Below are 13473 nucleotides of genomic sequence, written 5' to 3' on the forward strand. Positions count from 1 at the left end.
TGAAACCAGACTTAGGCAGCCACCCCATGTTTCAGCCCTGTTGCGTGTGCCAAAGTCACCCTGTGCTGAGGTAACATGCCATTTCATTGCCTCTGTGTGATCAACCCAAACTCTGGGAAAGGTCACACTGGGGCTTTGCCAGAACAGTGACTGAGTTATGTTTTGCTGCCGTGAGCTTTGTCCTTCCGACACCAGCTGTTATAAAAACCCTGCACTTTGTACCAAGGGCACGTCAGACCCATTCTGTGTCCCTTTTTAGTGTTTGTTTGCAGAGATTAGCAACTCTAGGTCCAGCTCACAAACTCCACAGAACTTGGCTCCTATTAAGACAATTCAGAACTGGGTTCCTGTGTCCAGGTGAAATATTCTATTTCACCCTAGCTGAAAGCCTGAAGCTGATGGAAGGGAACAAAGCAAGTGTGGCTTATGGGCCCCCTTGGCTACAGCAAAGTCCCTTCTTTGTAGGCATTTGTATTACCATAAGGAGAAGTAAGAGTGGATTCTTGTGCTGTTCCAGAGGTGAACACACCTTAAGCAGCAAAACATCCAGGCTGTTAATGGGGGTTTAAATCTCTTAAGAATAAATGTCCTTAATGGCAGAGAAGATGAATCTTCCTAGATAGGGATCATTTGGAGATCCTTATTCTTGCAACATTGGGCACTTCTGCAGAGACACGACATGCTCAAAACCAAATCCTGCCAAGTCTTGTCTTAGTGGCAGACATAGAGAAAGAGCTCAGATCTTTTCCAACTGGTGAAAATAAGTGCTTCTGTTGTAGAAAATACCATGTGTGTTACAGTAATGATGCTTCCCTATTAAGAAGCTAATGTCAGAAGGCTCATATGGTGTAAATTAGGCAAGATTTATGAGAGTCATGGGAGTTTGTGGGTTTGGGTTTTGGTTTTTTTGTAATTATGGTTTTGTGTCTTATTTATGGTTGCTAGGCAAAAATTTTCAAATGTTAGTGATACTATCAAATCTGGAGGAATAGTAACAATATTGGTAGAAAATGCAGGACCTTTCAGTAACTGTATAGAGGAATCCTGATCTATTTTTTTAAAAAAAGAAAGCTGAAATTGAACACAGAGAGAGGGGAAGAACTCCTTCGTTGTCACTGCTCTCTTTAAGCAGATGCTTTATTTTACTGGTTACACTCAAGATTATAAAAAAATCAGAGTGTCCTGAAGTGAATAAAGTCTCATATCGATGCTTGTTTTCAGATCCCTTTACAAACCCTCTGAGTCTGGTTTTGCTGTAAGATGTTGTGACTGTTCCCTTGATTTGACTTGGCCTTGATGAGAAATAGTTAAGGAGCTTTTGTTTTTTTGGGATTTGCATTTGAGTTTCCTTAGGGTAGCCTATCTCCTGATATGGGGAAGGATGTGAGTCACCTGGAGAGAACTGAAGCCCTGGGGGTGCTGCTTCCTGGGGACCCTGGAGAGGAGGGACAGGCTATTGGGCTGGGAGTCTGCAGATGAGTGAGACATTTCAAAGCAATTCACTGCTCTTGCTGTGTTAAATTGTGTTGCTGTAGAATACACAGTTGCATGGAGGAGTATTTCCTGACTCACTTAGAATTTCATGAGCCACAAGCCCATCCAGGATTGCTTGTTTATCTTGTCTAGGAATGAAGACAGAGCTCTGTTGCATATTTAATTAGATGGGGGGAAGGCAAAGATAAGATTACCTTCTGCTTGTCCTCACAGACCCTGTGCAAAAATTTTGCATGGCATGCAAAGCAGAGCCATTTGGGTTTGAGGACAGTACACATAAAAACAGTTTTACAGAGTAATACTTCTTTAGATTTAATACTCCTATGAATTCTTTTGTGTATATGACTCAAATTGTTGTGTGATCTTAAGAAAATTAACGAGGGGCTGTAAAGAGATGTGTGGGAACCTGGGGCTTCTGGAGGAATAAAGCCTTTCATTCCTGTGGCTCTTTAAAGCAGAAAAAAGAACAGGTGAAGAGAACCCGAATCCAAGTTTAATATTGCTGCAATAGGTCAACAATAATCAGAATTAAGGTACTGGGAATGACAGTATAAAGTCAGTCAGAAATCAAAGAGCAATTGACTTTATATTGTGGCCTTTCACTTCCAGTTCTGCAAAGATTTTTGTGTACATTTAGGGAGGGGAGGATGACTGGCTGCTAGTCCTTACTGCGGAGTCAGCTGCAAGAGCAGAGTCCGAGGTGGCAGAAAGGCTGTGAAGATGCTGCAGAACCAGGATGGAGTCCTGTGAGTTTTGTGTTTCGTTTTCCTCCTTCAGTGTTGGCACCAGTGTGCAGCAAGTGTTACAACTACATGTCACTCTCGCACAGAAAACAGAAATGTTAAGAGTCTGCAGCACCACCACAGCTGCGAACCATCCTCTGCTCTCTCCGAGCTAGCCTGCTCCTTTATAACTCAAAAACCTTCAGATCTGTGCTCTCCCCTCGCAGCGAGGGTCAGAGGAAGCCTGGGGGATGTCTGCACAGTTAGTCAGTGTGTGAGCTGTTATCTGTACTGTCCAGGGTTTACTGAGGAGCTGGGGTCCTGCTCTCCTCCTGGCAGAAGGACGTGGGAGGAGGATAAGATGTTGCTTTAAGCCTAGTTTTGCTAATTCTGCATCTCTGAACAAGTTGTTACTGCTATACAATAAACTCCCTGTCTGTGAGCTTAATGATTATGAAATAATGGTAGCACTCTGCTAATGAGTCACTGATGGGTATATCAAGCGATAGGGGAGTGAATGGATGGGCCTTATGGGGATGTTTTGTCACCTGGGCAGGGAGGGACATGCATGTACTGGGCTAGGCACAAAACGTCTCTAAGGAGGACTAAGGCTGTCAGGCTGCACATAAGACTACCTTGGTCCAAGACCATTCTGCATCTCTCTCCTGTTTAGGAAGGGATTCAAGATGCTCTGGGTCAGAGAGACATCCACAGTGCACAAGGGAAAGTTTGATTTCCTAACACAGTGGTGTATATAGCTTTTTATTAGCTTTCATGCACTGCAGTAAAACTCACCCCGGCATTAAGCATTCACAGTGCCAAAGAAACAAATAAAATTCAGGAACAAGTAACTGCCTTTGTGGTTTCATGAGGACCTCTGTGTCTTTGCACTTCTAAATGCCAGCATAATAAATCCTGAAGTGTTTTTTTTTTCTCACAGCAGATGTGATTAATACAGCTGTTAGCTAGTGTGTCTTCTAGAGGAAACAATTGGTAACCCCTAGGTGGATAAGCACAGGAGGCCTGAAAACCCCAAGATTTTCTCTGCATTTGAGAAACTAAAAGATAAAATAAAAATGTTCTTTATTTTTCTCTTCAAATCCATAATCAGACATGACATAAAGATAGTCAATTCTGTAATAACATTCTGGAGAATGCCTGGTAAAGGGAAAATGCTCTAATATTCTGCAAAGCTGGAGGCCCTGAGGGGTCCAGCCACTCCAAGTGCCACATGACCATCGTGGCAGCATGTCCCATCCACTGCCCTCCTAGCCCCCCTTGCCCACCCAGCTTGGGAAGCAAGGGATGTCTGGGTGTACATTGTCTCTTTTCCACTCAGCAGCATTTCTGCAAGGTGAGAAGGGGGCCTGCGGGGATGCTCAGGAGTCCTGAGCCTTGTGAACTTCACACTTTCATACCTTTCCTGCTCCTCATTCCCATCTTCCTCCAGAGAAATCCTGAGCAGGACACAAATATCATCAGTGACTATACCAGGTTTCCCTTCTGCTTCTTCCAGCATAGTCACATCCACTGATTTCTGCTTGTTGGCAGGTCTCATTTGCAGCTGGAAGCTCAAACCACCATTTATTTTCTTGTATGGATTCCTAATCTGGAAATTGATCTAATTTACTTTACTAAATTACAAGCAAATTAAGCTAAACACATTGTGTTATGTCCAGATGCATTGTGGAGATTTCATGAAAGAGGAAAAACCATGCTTGTCATTACTGTGTGTCTTCTTTCCTCAGTAACTTTGTGTTCTCAAAAAATGGTAAATGTAAATGTTAAGAGTTTTTCCTTGGGGCCAGGAGCTGTGTGGCTGGAGCTGCATCTGTCTCTCATCTTTCATCCTTTCAGCCCTTAAAGAATATCCTTGCCAACATCCCCAGCTCTATTCCCTTGCAGTTCCTCCCCTTGCTCTTAGACACACTTTGATTATCTGCAATATTGCATTTGATAGTATTACTAAATAGTTCTGAAAATTTTCCTTTCGGCAACTGCTTCTTCCCTTTCAAATGTTGTTTTGTTTTGTTTTGTTTTCCCCCTAGTTGTAAATCAGCTTTAGAGCCTTGGATGTCTAAGGAGAGTAAATACCCCACTGCTCCAAATGAGACAAGTATTTTGCATTTCTATTTCCTGACCCATCAGGGAGAATTTTGTGCAAAATGCAGGAGAAATGTCAAAATGATAAAATAGGATTGATTTTGGTCCATTCTCTGGTTAGAATAGCTGATGTTATGGAAAACATCCAGCACTATCCAGACTTTGTGGAGATTGAATTCAAAGAGGGCAAATACTTTATAGGTACTGCTACATTTCAATGACAATTTTACTGACTGACAAAAACTACATCACCTGATGTTTTTGACATAATTTGTTAGCTTGCTGATTTAAACCTGAAATATATCTGAAATCTATTTCTTTGCCAGAAAAGTTTGCAGTCTGGATGTGAGATGGACTCCCCATCTGCACTTATAGCCACAAACGTTGGTTTTAGTTTCCTTTTGCCAAACCACGTTTTTTTCTGGGACAGGGGAAATGCTGCTCCTCTTCAAAATGTCTGTTTAACACAACTGATTCGCAAGATTATTTTTTAGCTGAGAGCAACCAAGAACTCTAACAGCTTAACTGGCTGTGATAATTCTAACTTTTTAAGCTTATCTTTGGGGAAATATAACACGCTGTCCCATTCTAGTCCTGCCATAGTAAGAACTGAGTAAATAATGTAGATACTCATTGCTCTCCTGAGCAGCTCCTTGGGATGGAGAGCCTGGGGCACAGCCCGGGCTGGGTGTGAGCTGCCTGAGTTGATCTCTGCCTGCCTTTCTTGGAAGGTGTGTTATTTTGGTAAACACAGGCGATAAATTTAACTAGTCATCGTGACGCAAGCGGAAACTGTGGGGTGGAAATGCATGCTACTTCCTTCTTACGGGAAGGGGTAGTTTTATGTTAGTAGCTCCTAGAAGCAGCCTGCTGCGTGCTCCCAGGCTGGTGGGGAGGCTTTGGCCAGGGCAGGATGCTGGGGCGGCTGCTGGGGCGCAGCCCCGGGCTGTGGCGGAGGGTCCCTCAGCTGGTCCCGTGCCCTGCCAGAGCCATGGGTGACAAAGCGAAGGGTGCTCAGGACGAGACTTTGCAGCTGCCTAATCCAGGTGGGTAGAAGGGCTTTGGTCACTGTTTCGTGCTGCAGGACAGAGGGAAAGGTTATCTGAAGGAAAGGGTGAGAAAATGTTCCTTGTTTTTGTCTGTGACTGTGCTACTGCAGTGCTGCCTCACCTGGGGTTACAAACACTCCTGAGGCACGGAGCAAACTGAGACCTCTGACAGTGCACAGGGATAAAGTTTCGTTTTAAATAGTCCTCCTCCTATGGCAGCAAATACAAACCGATACTCCATGTCAGTGAATCTGTTAATTAAAAAAGTAAATAAATGTTCCTCCTCCTACCCAGCTGCCAGGTTTCCAGGGGAGGACCGGTGCACGTCCCTGCATGTGCGAGTGGCAGACTTGCACCCCTCTGCTCCCCCTGACACTCCCTGCCAGATTCCATGAGCAGCTGTACATGGATGAGCAGGCAGCGCCCTGGCTGATCTGGCAGGCAGCAGGCATGGGCAGCTCCCACATGGGCAGCCTTCCTGCCATGGAGATACTTTCTCTTTTGAATCTGTACCACCACCTCCTTGACAGTGCCTTAGCAGGCTCCTTACGGGCTGCGTGGGGCTGCCTCTGCTCCTGTGGGGTGGCTGTGGGTCTCCAGCATGGGGTTTTGCTCTTGTCTTCCCTGGGATGGAGCCTGTCCTTTTAGCAAACTGTGTTACTTCTTGCTGCAGATCTGATTCAGACACGTGTTGATATTCCAGAGGTAGCTCTCCTGGTCTCACTAGCACTCTGTAAGAGAAACAGGAGAAGCAGAAAATTAGATTTACCTGGGGGTCTGGGTGCCAAGATTTACACCCGGGATTTTTCAGCCATTCACAAGTCCTGGCATGCGTGAGTAGGCCTGGGGTAAAGGCACTTAATGTAATTTCACCATCTCAACACAGGCAGAAAGAGGTGCTCCCTGTGCCCTGTGCTGTAGTGGCAGCGATTTCCCCTTAGTGACGCACCAGCAATCCTGCAACAGCCAGGGAGTACAGGACACCGAGACTGGGGGCATCCTCATGTTCATCCTTTTCTGTAGGCCCTGGTCACCCATGGAGCATTTCTAAAAAACATCCCACCTTTGCAAGCACAGGGCATTAGTTTAGCATCTTGGGTGCACCTTCCTGGGTGTGTGAGCAGTCCCAGCTACCTTGAGATGACCTACAGGTGTGCGGTGCAAAAGCCAGGATTTGAGCTGGCCATTGCTTACCCTGGTTCTGCAGGGTCTCCCTGCCAGTGCTCTCATCATGGCCTGTCATTGGGCTTGTTTCCATCAAGAGGAGCCAAAATCCCTTTCTCATTGTGCTCAGGGTGACAGCATACTAATGGCATCACCGTGGTAGGCTGGTGGGGTGTCATGTATCATCATTAGAGTACAGTAATGTGACACCCAGCTTGCATGAGAACAACTGCCAGCCTCCCACCAGGCTGTATTTTAACAGACCTCGTCTCTCCATCAGTTCTTTTAGAAGGAGATGCTGTCAAGGAGTTATTACTGCTGCTGGCAGTTTGCTTAACTCACTAGTTGGGCCATTTAAAAGCAAGATGCTAGAAGGGTGAGAGCATGCTGTGGGATTGGGTGACTTCAGCCCTGCATCCTTTCCCCCCTTAATCAGGAAGGTTAGAAGACATTTTTAGTTTAAAACCTACCTAAACTAAAGGGGGAAAAAAAAAAAAAGCAAAATTAAATAAGCTGCAAATGTAACAAAGCATCTCACACTAGCTGCTGAGTAGATGTTAGAAAGAACATTTGATTCTCATGGAATAGTAAAGTGCCAATCTGAACTTTCAATCCTTTTCCCCCTGTAATGACAACTTTTTGCCTCTTCTTCAGGCTTAGTTCACTGTTGTCTTCTATAAAATCTTTTACAGGTTACAAAGCTTTCAGAAGTGACAGGAGTCCTACAAATTTTGATAAAAAGGTGTTAGTATGGGTAGGACGCTTTAAGAAAGAAGAGGACATTCCCAAGTACATATCGTAAGTAGACCTGTGTGAACGATGCTTTAGGATGTGAATGTGCAGATTGAGACGCCAGTCTGCACTACCCAGAACTGTGCTTACATGGTGAGGGTTAGAGCTCTTCCACGCTGACAGGGCCTGCTGCTACTGGTGTCCAAAAATAATCTGAATTTTGGGGAACACACGTTTTTTGTCATGTCCTGTGAAGTAAACTGGATTAATTTGTTTTAGGTATCATAAGTTACGGACTAAGCTGAAGTGTCTTTTGCAAGACAAGTGGCTTTGTAACTCAGAAGTCACCATGGTAAAATATCATCCACTTTGGATTTTTGCATACTTTGGTAGTTTTTATTGATTAGCAATTAATAATGCTGCATAAATTTTAAAAAATAAGTTTGGGCTATACACAGCTTTGGTGACAGACATCTGCAATGAGTTCCTCACATCTGGGCTATGGTTTCGCCACCTTCTTGTTGAGGTATTTTGTTAAAGGACTGTCAGGTCGTTTTGGAGACCTAATGCTTCCTGAGTTGTGACCTCCTGGGGGCTCCTCCAGCCAGCCTTCCCCTTGCAGGTGTAAGTAAATTTATGGCTGGCTACGATTTCATGAATGACTCATTGCCACACTGCAGCCTCTTGCAAGCCTGAATCGTTGGATAAATGCCATGAGCCACCCATGGAAGGTGGTGCAGATTTCCCAGAGATGGCTGTGGCTGTTCAGCTGCTTGGGAAGACAAGTCTGCATGGATGGTGTGGTTATCTGCTCCAACCCGTCTCAGCCTTCCACCACGGGCAGGTGCTTGTGGGGCTGATGCCAGCTGCCTAGCAGAGGGGCAGCTGCAGCGGGACAGGCCTGCAAAGCACCATGTGCAGCTGGGATGGGGATGTGGGCACAGACCCGGTCACTGCTTGCTGTGCCTCTTCGCTGTGTGAAAACTTTCCGTTGCTCTTAGCCAAAATGTCATGCGTGTGCTTTTATTCCACTGAGGGTGGCATTGCCTTGCCCTGATGACATGACCCCAGTGTCTCCTGGTGCTGTGCAGCACCCCATGCCCTGCCCAGCAACACCCAAAGGTGGGCCGCTCATAATTCTGTTATCACGATGGACTTTCCTGTTCTTGTAATTTTTTCAAGTATTCACTCTCATATGCAATAAAAGAAGGTGGGAGAGCAGGACTTGTTATTCCTGTTGTTACTGATGACTGTTGGGAATAGCAATACCCCACCTGCATGGGAGGGTGGCTAAATCTTTTCCCCATAGGCTAATTTTTTGAGTCCTTGTCTACTTGCTTGCAGAAAGAGAAGGTTGAAACACATTGTACATTAATAGGCATTTGCTGGAAGACTTGAGGGTCCATTGCCCAGCTCCCCATGATCTCATTTAATATGTGCTGCTGCAGGATAGAAACTCTGCTCTGTCCTCCAGGTCTGAGGTCCTTGATGCAGCAAGGAACAGAGCCAGGATAAAGGTTTGCTACATCATGATTGCACTGACCTTGCTGGGCTGTTTGGCCATGGTAATCACAGGCAAAGAAGTGAGTATTGTTTCTGGGTGAACTGATCTACTTATTGTATGGTCTATGTATGCTCTCCTTGTAAACAAGTATGAGGGTGACAGATAGGTTTGAGAATAAGTCCATATAAGCAATATTTGCACAGGATCTGTATCGCCCCATTCTCTGGAGGAGAGATTGGCATAGGGAAGCACAACTTGCTGGTTAATGTGTTCCTTCTGACCCACTTTGCAATAAACTCATGCAATGCAGTGCTCTGCATCATGGTATCTCAGCAAGAGGCCAGTCCAAGGGTTGTGAGGCAGCTCAGACAATGCCAATGGTGCCTGGTCCTTCCCTGTATCCACAGGTCATGAGACTCCTGCGGTCCTGCCCACCTAGCCTGAGTGCCACCATGGCCACCACGAGCTGTGACACTTGCTTCTTCTCATCCCACTGGTGGGGAAGAAGGGTCTCCAGCCTGACTGGCATGTCCCAGCATACCTGTAAACAATTTACAGTGTAATTTTCCTGCTAATCAGAGCTGCAAATGCTGAAAATTTGATAAGACAAGGAAACACATTAACTTCTGTCACTTCAAAATATCGAAAAGGACAGTAGTGTGTCAAAGCGAGTGATACAAATGTGAGGAAATTTAGTGGTGGGAAACGTGTGCATGCAATGATTTTCACCATTTCTTTTCAAGGCTGCTAAAAAGGATCACACACTGCTGAGGATTAACACAGAAAAGAAGGCCAAATGGAGGGCTGAAGTGGAAAAAGATCAGGAGGCAGCTGTTGAGAAGCCACAATGACTGGGAACAGATTAATTTTAACAGGAGATAAATGATTTGCACGTGTACATGTTGCATATGTACCTGTCTTCATTTAACTCTTTGGAGCTTTTTTCACGAAACTCTCTCAGGACAAGGACTTCACTGCTTAAAAACTGCTCCATATGAACCATGAAACTCCTTATGGAAACTCCAACACCTGCTTTCTGTGGCCTTTCGTCTTTGGCACTGGGTTCTGCTGAAATACAGAAACCTCTTCTAAACTGCAAAGTGTGGGAAGGATGAATGCAGGACTCCCCAGCTCAGGATCAGCTTTTTGTGGTGCTCAGTGTGGCCATGGGGCTGTCTCCTGGCAGCCAGGAAGGATGCAGCCCTACATCAGAGAGCACGCCATTCTGTGCAGTGCTTCTAGGGCAAACAACCTTGGCCAAAGTGACCCAGGGCAGGGAGAAAAGGAGTCTGAAATGTGTTTTGCAGCCATAAAGAGGTTGATTATCTCTGCCTCTAAGCCTGCTGCCATCACTGTCCCCTCTTCCTCCCCAGCCCCTCCTGGGATCCCATGGCCAGGGGAGAGGGGGGACATGAGTGTGAAGAGGGGTTGGGAAGATGGAGGAGTGTGAGCTGACTCTGATGACTGATATGGGCCAAAAGGAGCTTTGGGCCAGAGGAGACAGTAGTGATGTGGAGTAATAGCATGGTCATGTGGAATGGTTTGGTTGCTGTGGGGCAGCCTGGTGATCCTGTGCCTGGTGCACGGAGCCTGGCCTGAAGGCACCTTTTGTCCCGAGGCAGCTCACTGGTTTTGCTTTTTCATCTTCTGCTTCCACTCATCGTCATGAAAGTTCTCTAACACTTGCTTAGTTGTGGTTTTAGTCAGAAGTAATTGTTAATATATGGTTTGCTAAAACTAGATTCTTTTTAATTATCATAGTTCATTAATCCATAATAAAACAGCTGTCCAATTACATCTAAAACAAATGCATCTCTTCACAGCTTCATTTAAAGTGTCACTGAACTCTCTGGGATGATGTTTAACAGATGGGAGAGATCCTAATGAAATACTGGAAGTTGCATTTTCATGAAGTGATTAAACTCCAAGACAGGCCCCAGTTCACACTTGGGGCTGCTGATGGTCAGTGTATCATTCATCACCCCCCGAGACACCCATCAGGTGGGTTGGTGGAGCTGGGTGCACTGCAGGAGGTGCCAAGGGACATGGAGTGACAAAATGCAGCCATCTCAGCCTGCCTGCCACAGGAGATGGGGAATGCTGTGCAGTGTCCTGAGCATCACACCAAGGCTTATTGCAAGGTTTATTACTCAGAGCACTTGTGCTCCTGGGCAGTCTGGAAGCTCCTGCTCAGGTCTCCGATGTTTATTGTGTCAAAAACTCGTCCACTTACTGCTGGTGTGTAACTACATGGATGAGCTGCTGGCAAGGACAGGCTGGGACATCGGCAGGCAGTCAGCAGTTCTTGGGCTCTCAGACAGTATCTCCTGTTTGTTGGGCAGCGTTTTCCCTCTGATGCTTCTTAGGAGCCCTTTTTTCCACGTTGCATACCCATTTAGGATGAGGAGCATGTGTGAGGGGGGTGTTACATCTGTCACAGCTCAGTGTTTGTAGTCCTTGTTTCCAGCTCATAGCCCCATGCAGTACAATTCACCAAAAGTGATGTCATCTCCCTGTAGTATTCCTCATGAAGCATCTCAGGGAAGTGAAAATAATGATCTGGGACAACTATAGAGTGAACAAGTCTCTGCTGAGAAGGCACTTTTGCCTGCACATGTGATAGGATGTCTTTCATTTTACATCATTTACATAATTTTACATCATTCCTTGGTTAGTGCAATAAACCTCAAGAATTACCTCAAAGTTAGCATTCATTTGGGGATAAACTAAAATAGCTCTGGTCAGTCTCTGACATTATCGGGTTTTTTTTTTAATTCTTAAATGGTTTTCATGTGCCCCTTTTAAGAAGGCACATGTAACACTTAAAGGAACGCATTTTGATACTTGTAAACAAATCCACATCTATGTTCTAAGCTTCCCTGACTTAAGCAGGAAAGGAGATTACTATAACCATATGTAAAGAACAAGCAAATTATCTGTGACTTGTTCCACTCTCTGCTCTGCACCTCCCCCTGCCTGCAGGAAAAAAACCCTGTTTCAGGTGTGAGCTATTATCAAATCCTCTTAAACTGCCTGATTCTCTATTGACTAGTGCATAAAGCTGCTGTCTTACATATGGTCATTAAGAAAAAGGAAAAAAACAGTTCCTCCTCCCTGAGCCACTGACGATGGGCCACTTCTGAGTGATCAGATGACCCAGGTGCTTTTGAGGTCTCACAAAGAGCTATGACAGTTATGTGGGGAATAATCCTTTACCAGTCCCGGCTACATTATTAATAATTTTAATATCATAATATTCCCCAAAAAAACAGTCGAACTAATCTCTGGCTTGCACTTGTCAGTGGCTGCTGGCCCTGGTGTAGCACAGGCTCGGCTGGAGCCCTCCCCTGTAGTAACTGGAGATGCCAGCAGAGGACATTGCTGATGCCTCTCCAACACTGGGACTTACCACTGCTTGTTAAAATCGGTTTCCATCTGTGTTTGCAAAGTCCTTTGACTCTTCTCTTGAAAAGCTTCTAATTAACACAGCTCCCTGAATGTATAATTGGCCAATCTTCAACACCTTACGCTTGTGGTGTTTTTTTTAAATTTCCCCTCCCATATATATCGCTTCAGTGTCACACCTGATCCCCTAGTCATTAAAAAAAAAGGGATGGGAGTTGCTATTAGGTAGGAGCTATTCTTCCTTTTTTAATAATGTGCCCTGTATTTCCCCAGCCTGGCCCTAAGGACAATGCAAGGGGCTGACTCCTTTCTGAGACAGGGGACGAAGCTGAGAGTGTGCTCGTTTGCTGCGATGCTCAGGAAGACTAAGGGTGAGTCCTTTCAACTCTCACCTTCTCATTTATTGCTCTGTACTGGGAGGAAATAATGCTTCCTCCCTTGTGGGATTTTTGCCATTTTACTGAACTCCTATATGGAAGTGGCTAACAATATGCTGGTGGTTGGTGCCACAGAGATTTGCATTATAAGGACAATTATTGGGGAAGATTTTCCCTAGTAGCTGGAGTTGATCTAATTCTCCTTCCATTAAAATCAGTGCTGTGTTTTTTTTCCTGGCTGTGGATTAAGGTTGTCATCCACGATTTTTTGAAGTTTCAGTGATGTCCAGAGGCTCAGCTTCCCTAGGGAGCAGGCTGCTGTGGGGCAGAGCTGGGTGTGCTGAGCACTCCTCTGCCAGCGTGGTGAGATCAAACTCGTATGGGAGGCTCTGCATCATGAGCATCCAAGACCCTTGGAGAAAAGGTGTGAGATGGGAAACTCTGAGCTCAGATCTCAGCTCCTTCCTTACTCATTTTACCTCGCTTTTTGACCTGCTCTTTTTGACACTTGATTTCTTTCTGTCCAACTGCCATGTGCAGCTTTTTCCCTGGGATACAGTAAAGGACATTTTTCTGGATGCAGATGAAATCTTGCCATTCAGAAAGATCTCATTTTAAAGGCTTCCCTGTTCTTTCAGTGTTTAGTCTCCCACCAAGCTGGGAAATTGCTGCTTATTTTAAGGCTGAATGCACCCAGCTTCAGCTTCTAAGCATTGGATGCTGTTTTCGATATGGAATATCAAACGTCACATCTCAACTCTTTCCTGTGTGTAACTAGTTGCCCCATAGCTATATGTTTGCAGTTTGATTCCTGCTATGTTCAAAACACCTGTAGTTTTCTAACCATTGCTTCGTGGGTATCACTGCCTTGCTGGCCAGTTAAGTGATTGACACCACAGTGAATTTATTCATGTATCAAGCAA

General features: G+C 45.2%; 1 protein-coding gene across 2 annotated transcripts; it reads left to right on the forward strand.

Annotated features, from left to right (window-relative positions):
* The first annotated feature begins 345 nt into the window (after nt 1–345).
* Nucleotides 346–10813, forward strand: LOC113480074 (protein FAM162B-like). 2 transcript variants are annotated; one of them, XM_026848639.1, is made up of 5 exons: nt 346–351; nt 5183–5365; nt 7225–7330; nt 8739–8847; nt 9512–10813. In XM_026848639.1, the coding sequence occupies exons 2-5, from the start codon at nt 5233–5235 to the stop codon at nt 9617–9619; spliced, it is 456 nt and encodes a 151-aa protein (XP_026704440.1). In that variant the 5' UTR covers nt 346–351; nt 5183–5232; the 3' UTR covers nt 9620–10813. The 2 variants fall into 2 exon arrangements, with proteins under 2 accessions (XP_026704440.1, XP_026704439.1); XM_026848638.1 differs by lacking the exon at nt 346–351 and having other exon boundaries at nt 4989–5365.
* The last annotated feature ends 2660 nt before the right edge of the window (nt 10814–13473 follow it).

This window comes from Athene cunicularia, assembly GCF_003259725.1.
Source record: "Athene cunicularia isolate RWA chromosome 4 unlocalized genomic scaffold, athCun1 chr4_part3, whole genome shotgun sequence".
Classification (NCBI taxonomy): domain Eukaryota; kingdom Metazoa; phylum Chordata; class Aves; order Strigiformes; family Strigidae; genus Athene; species Athene cunicularia.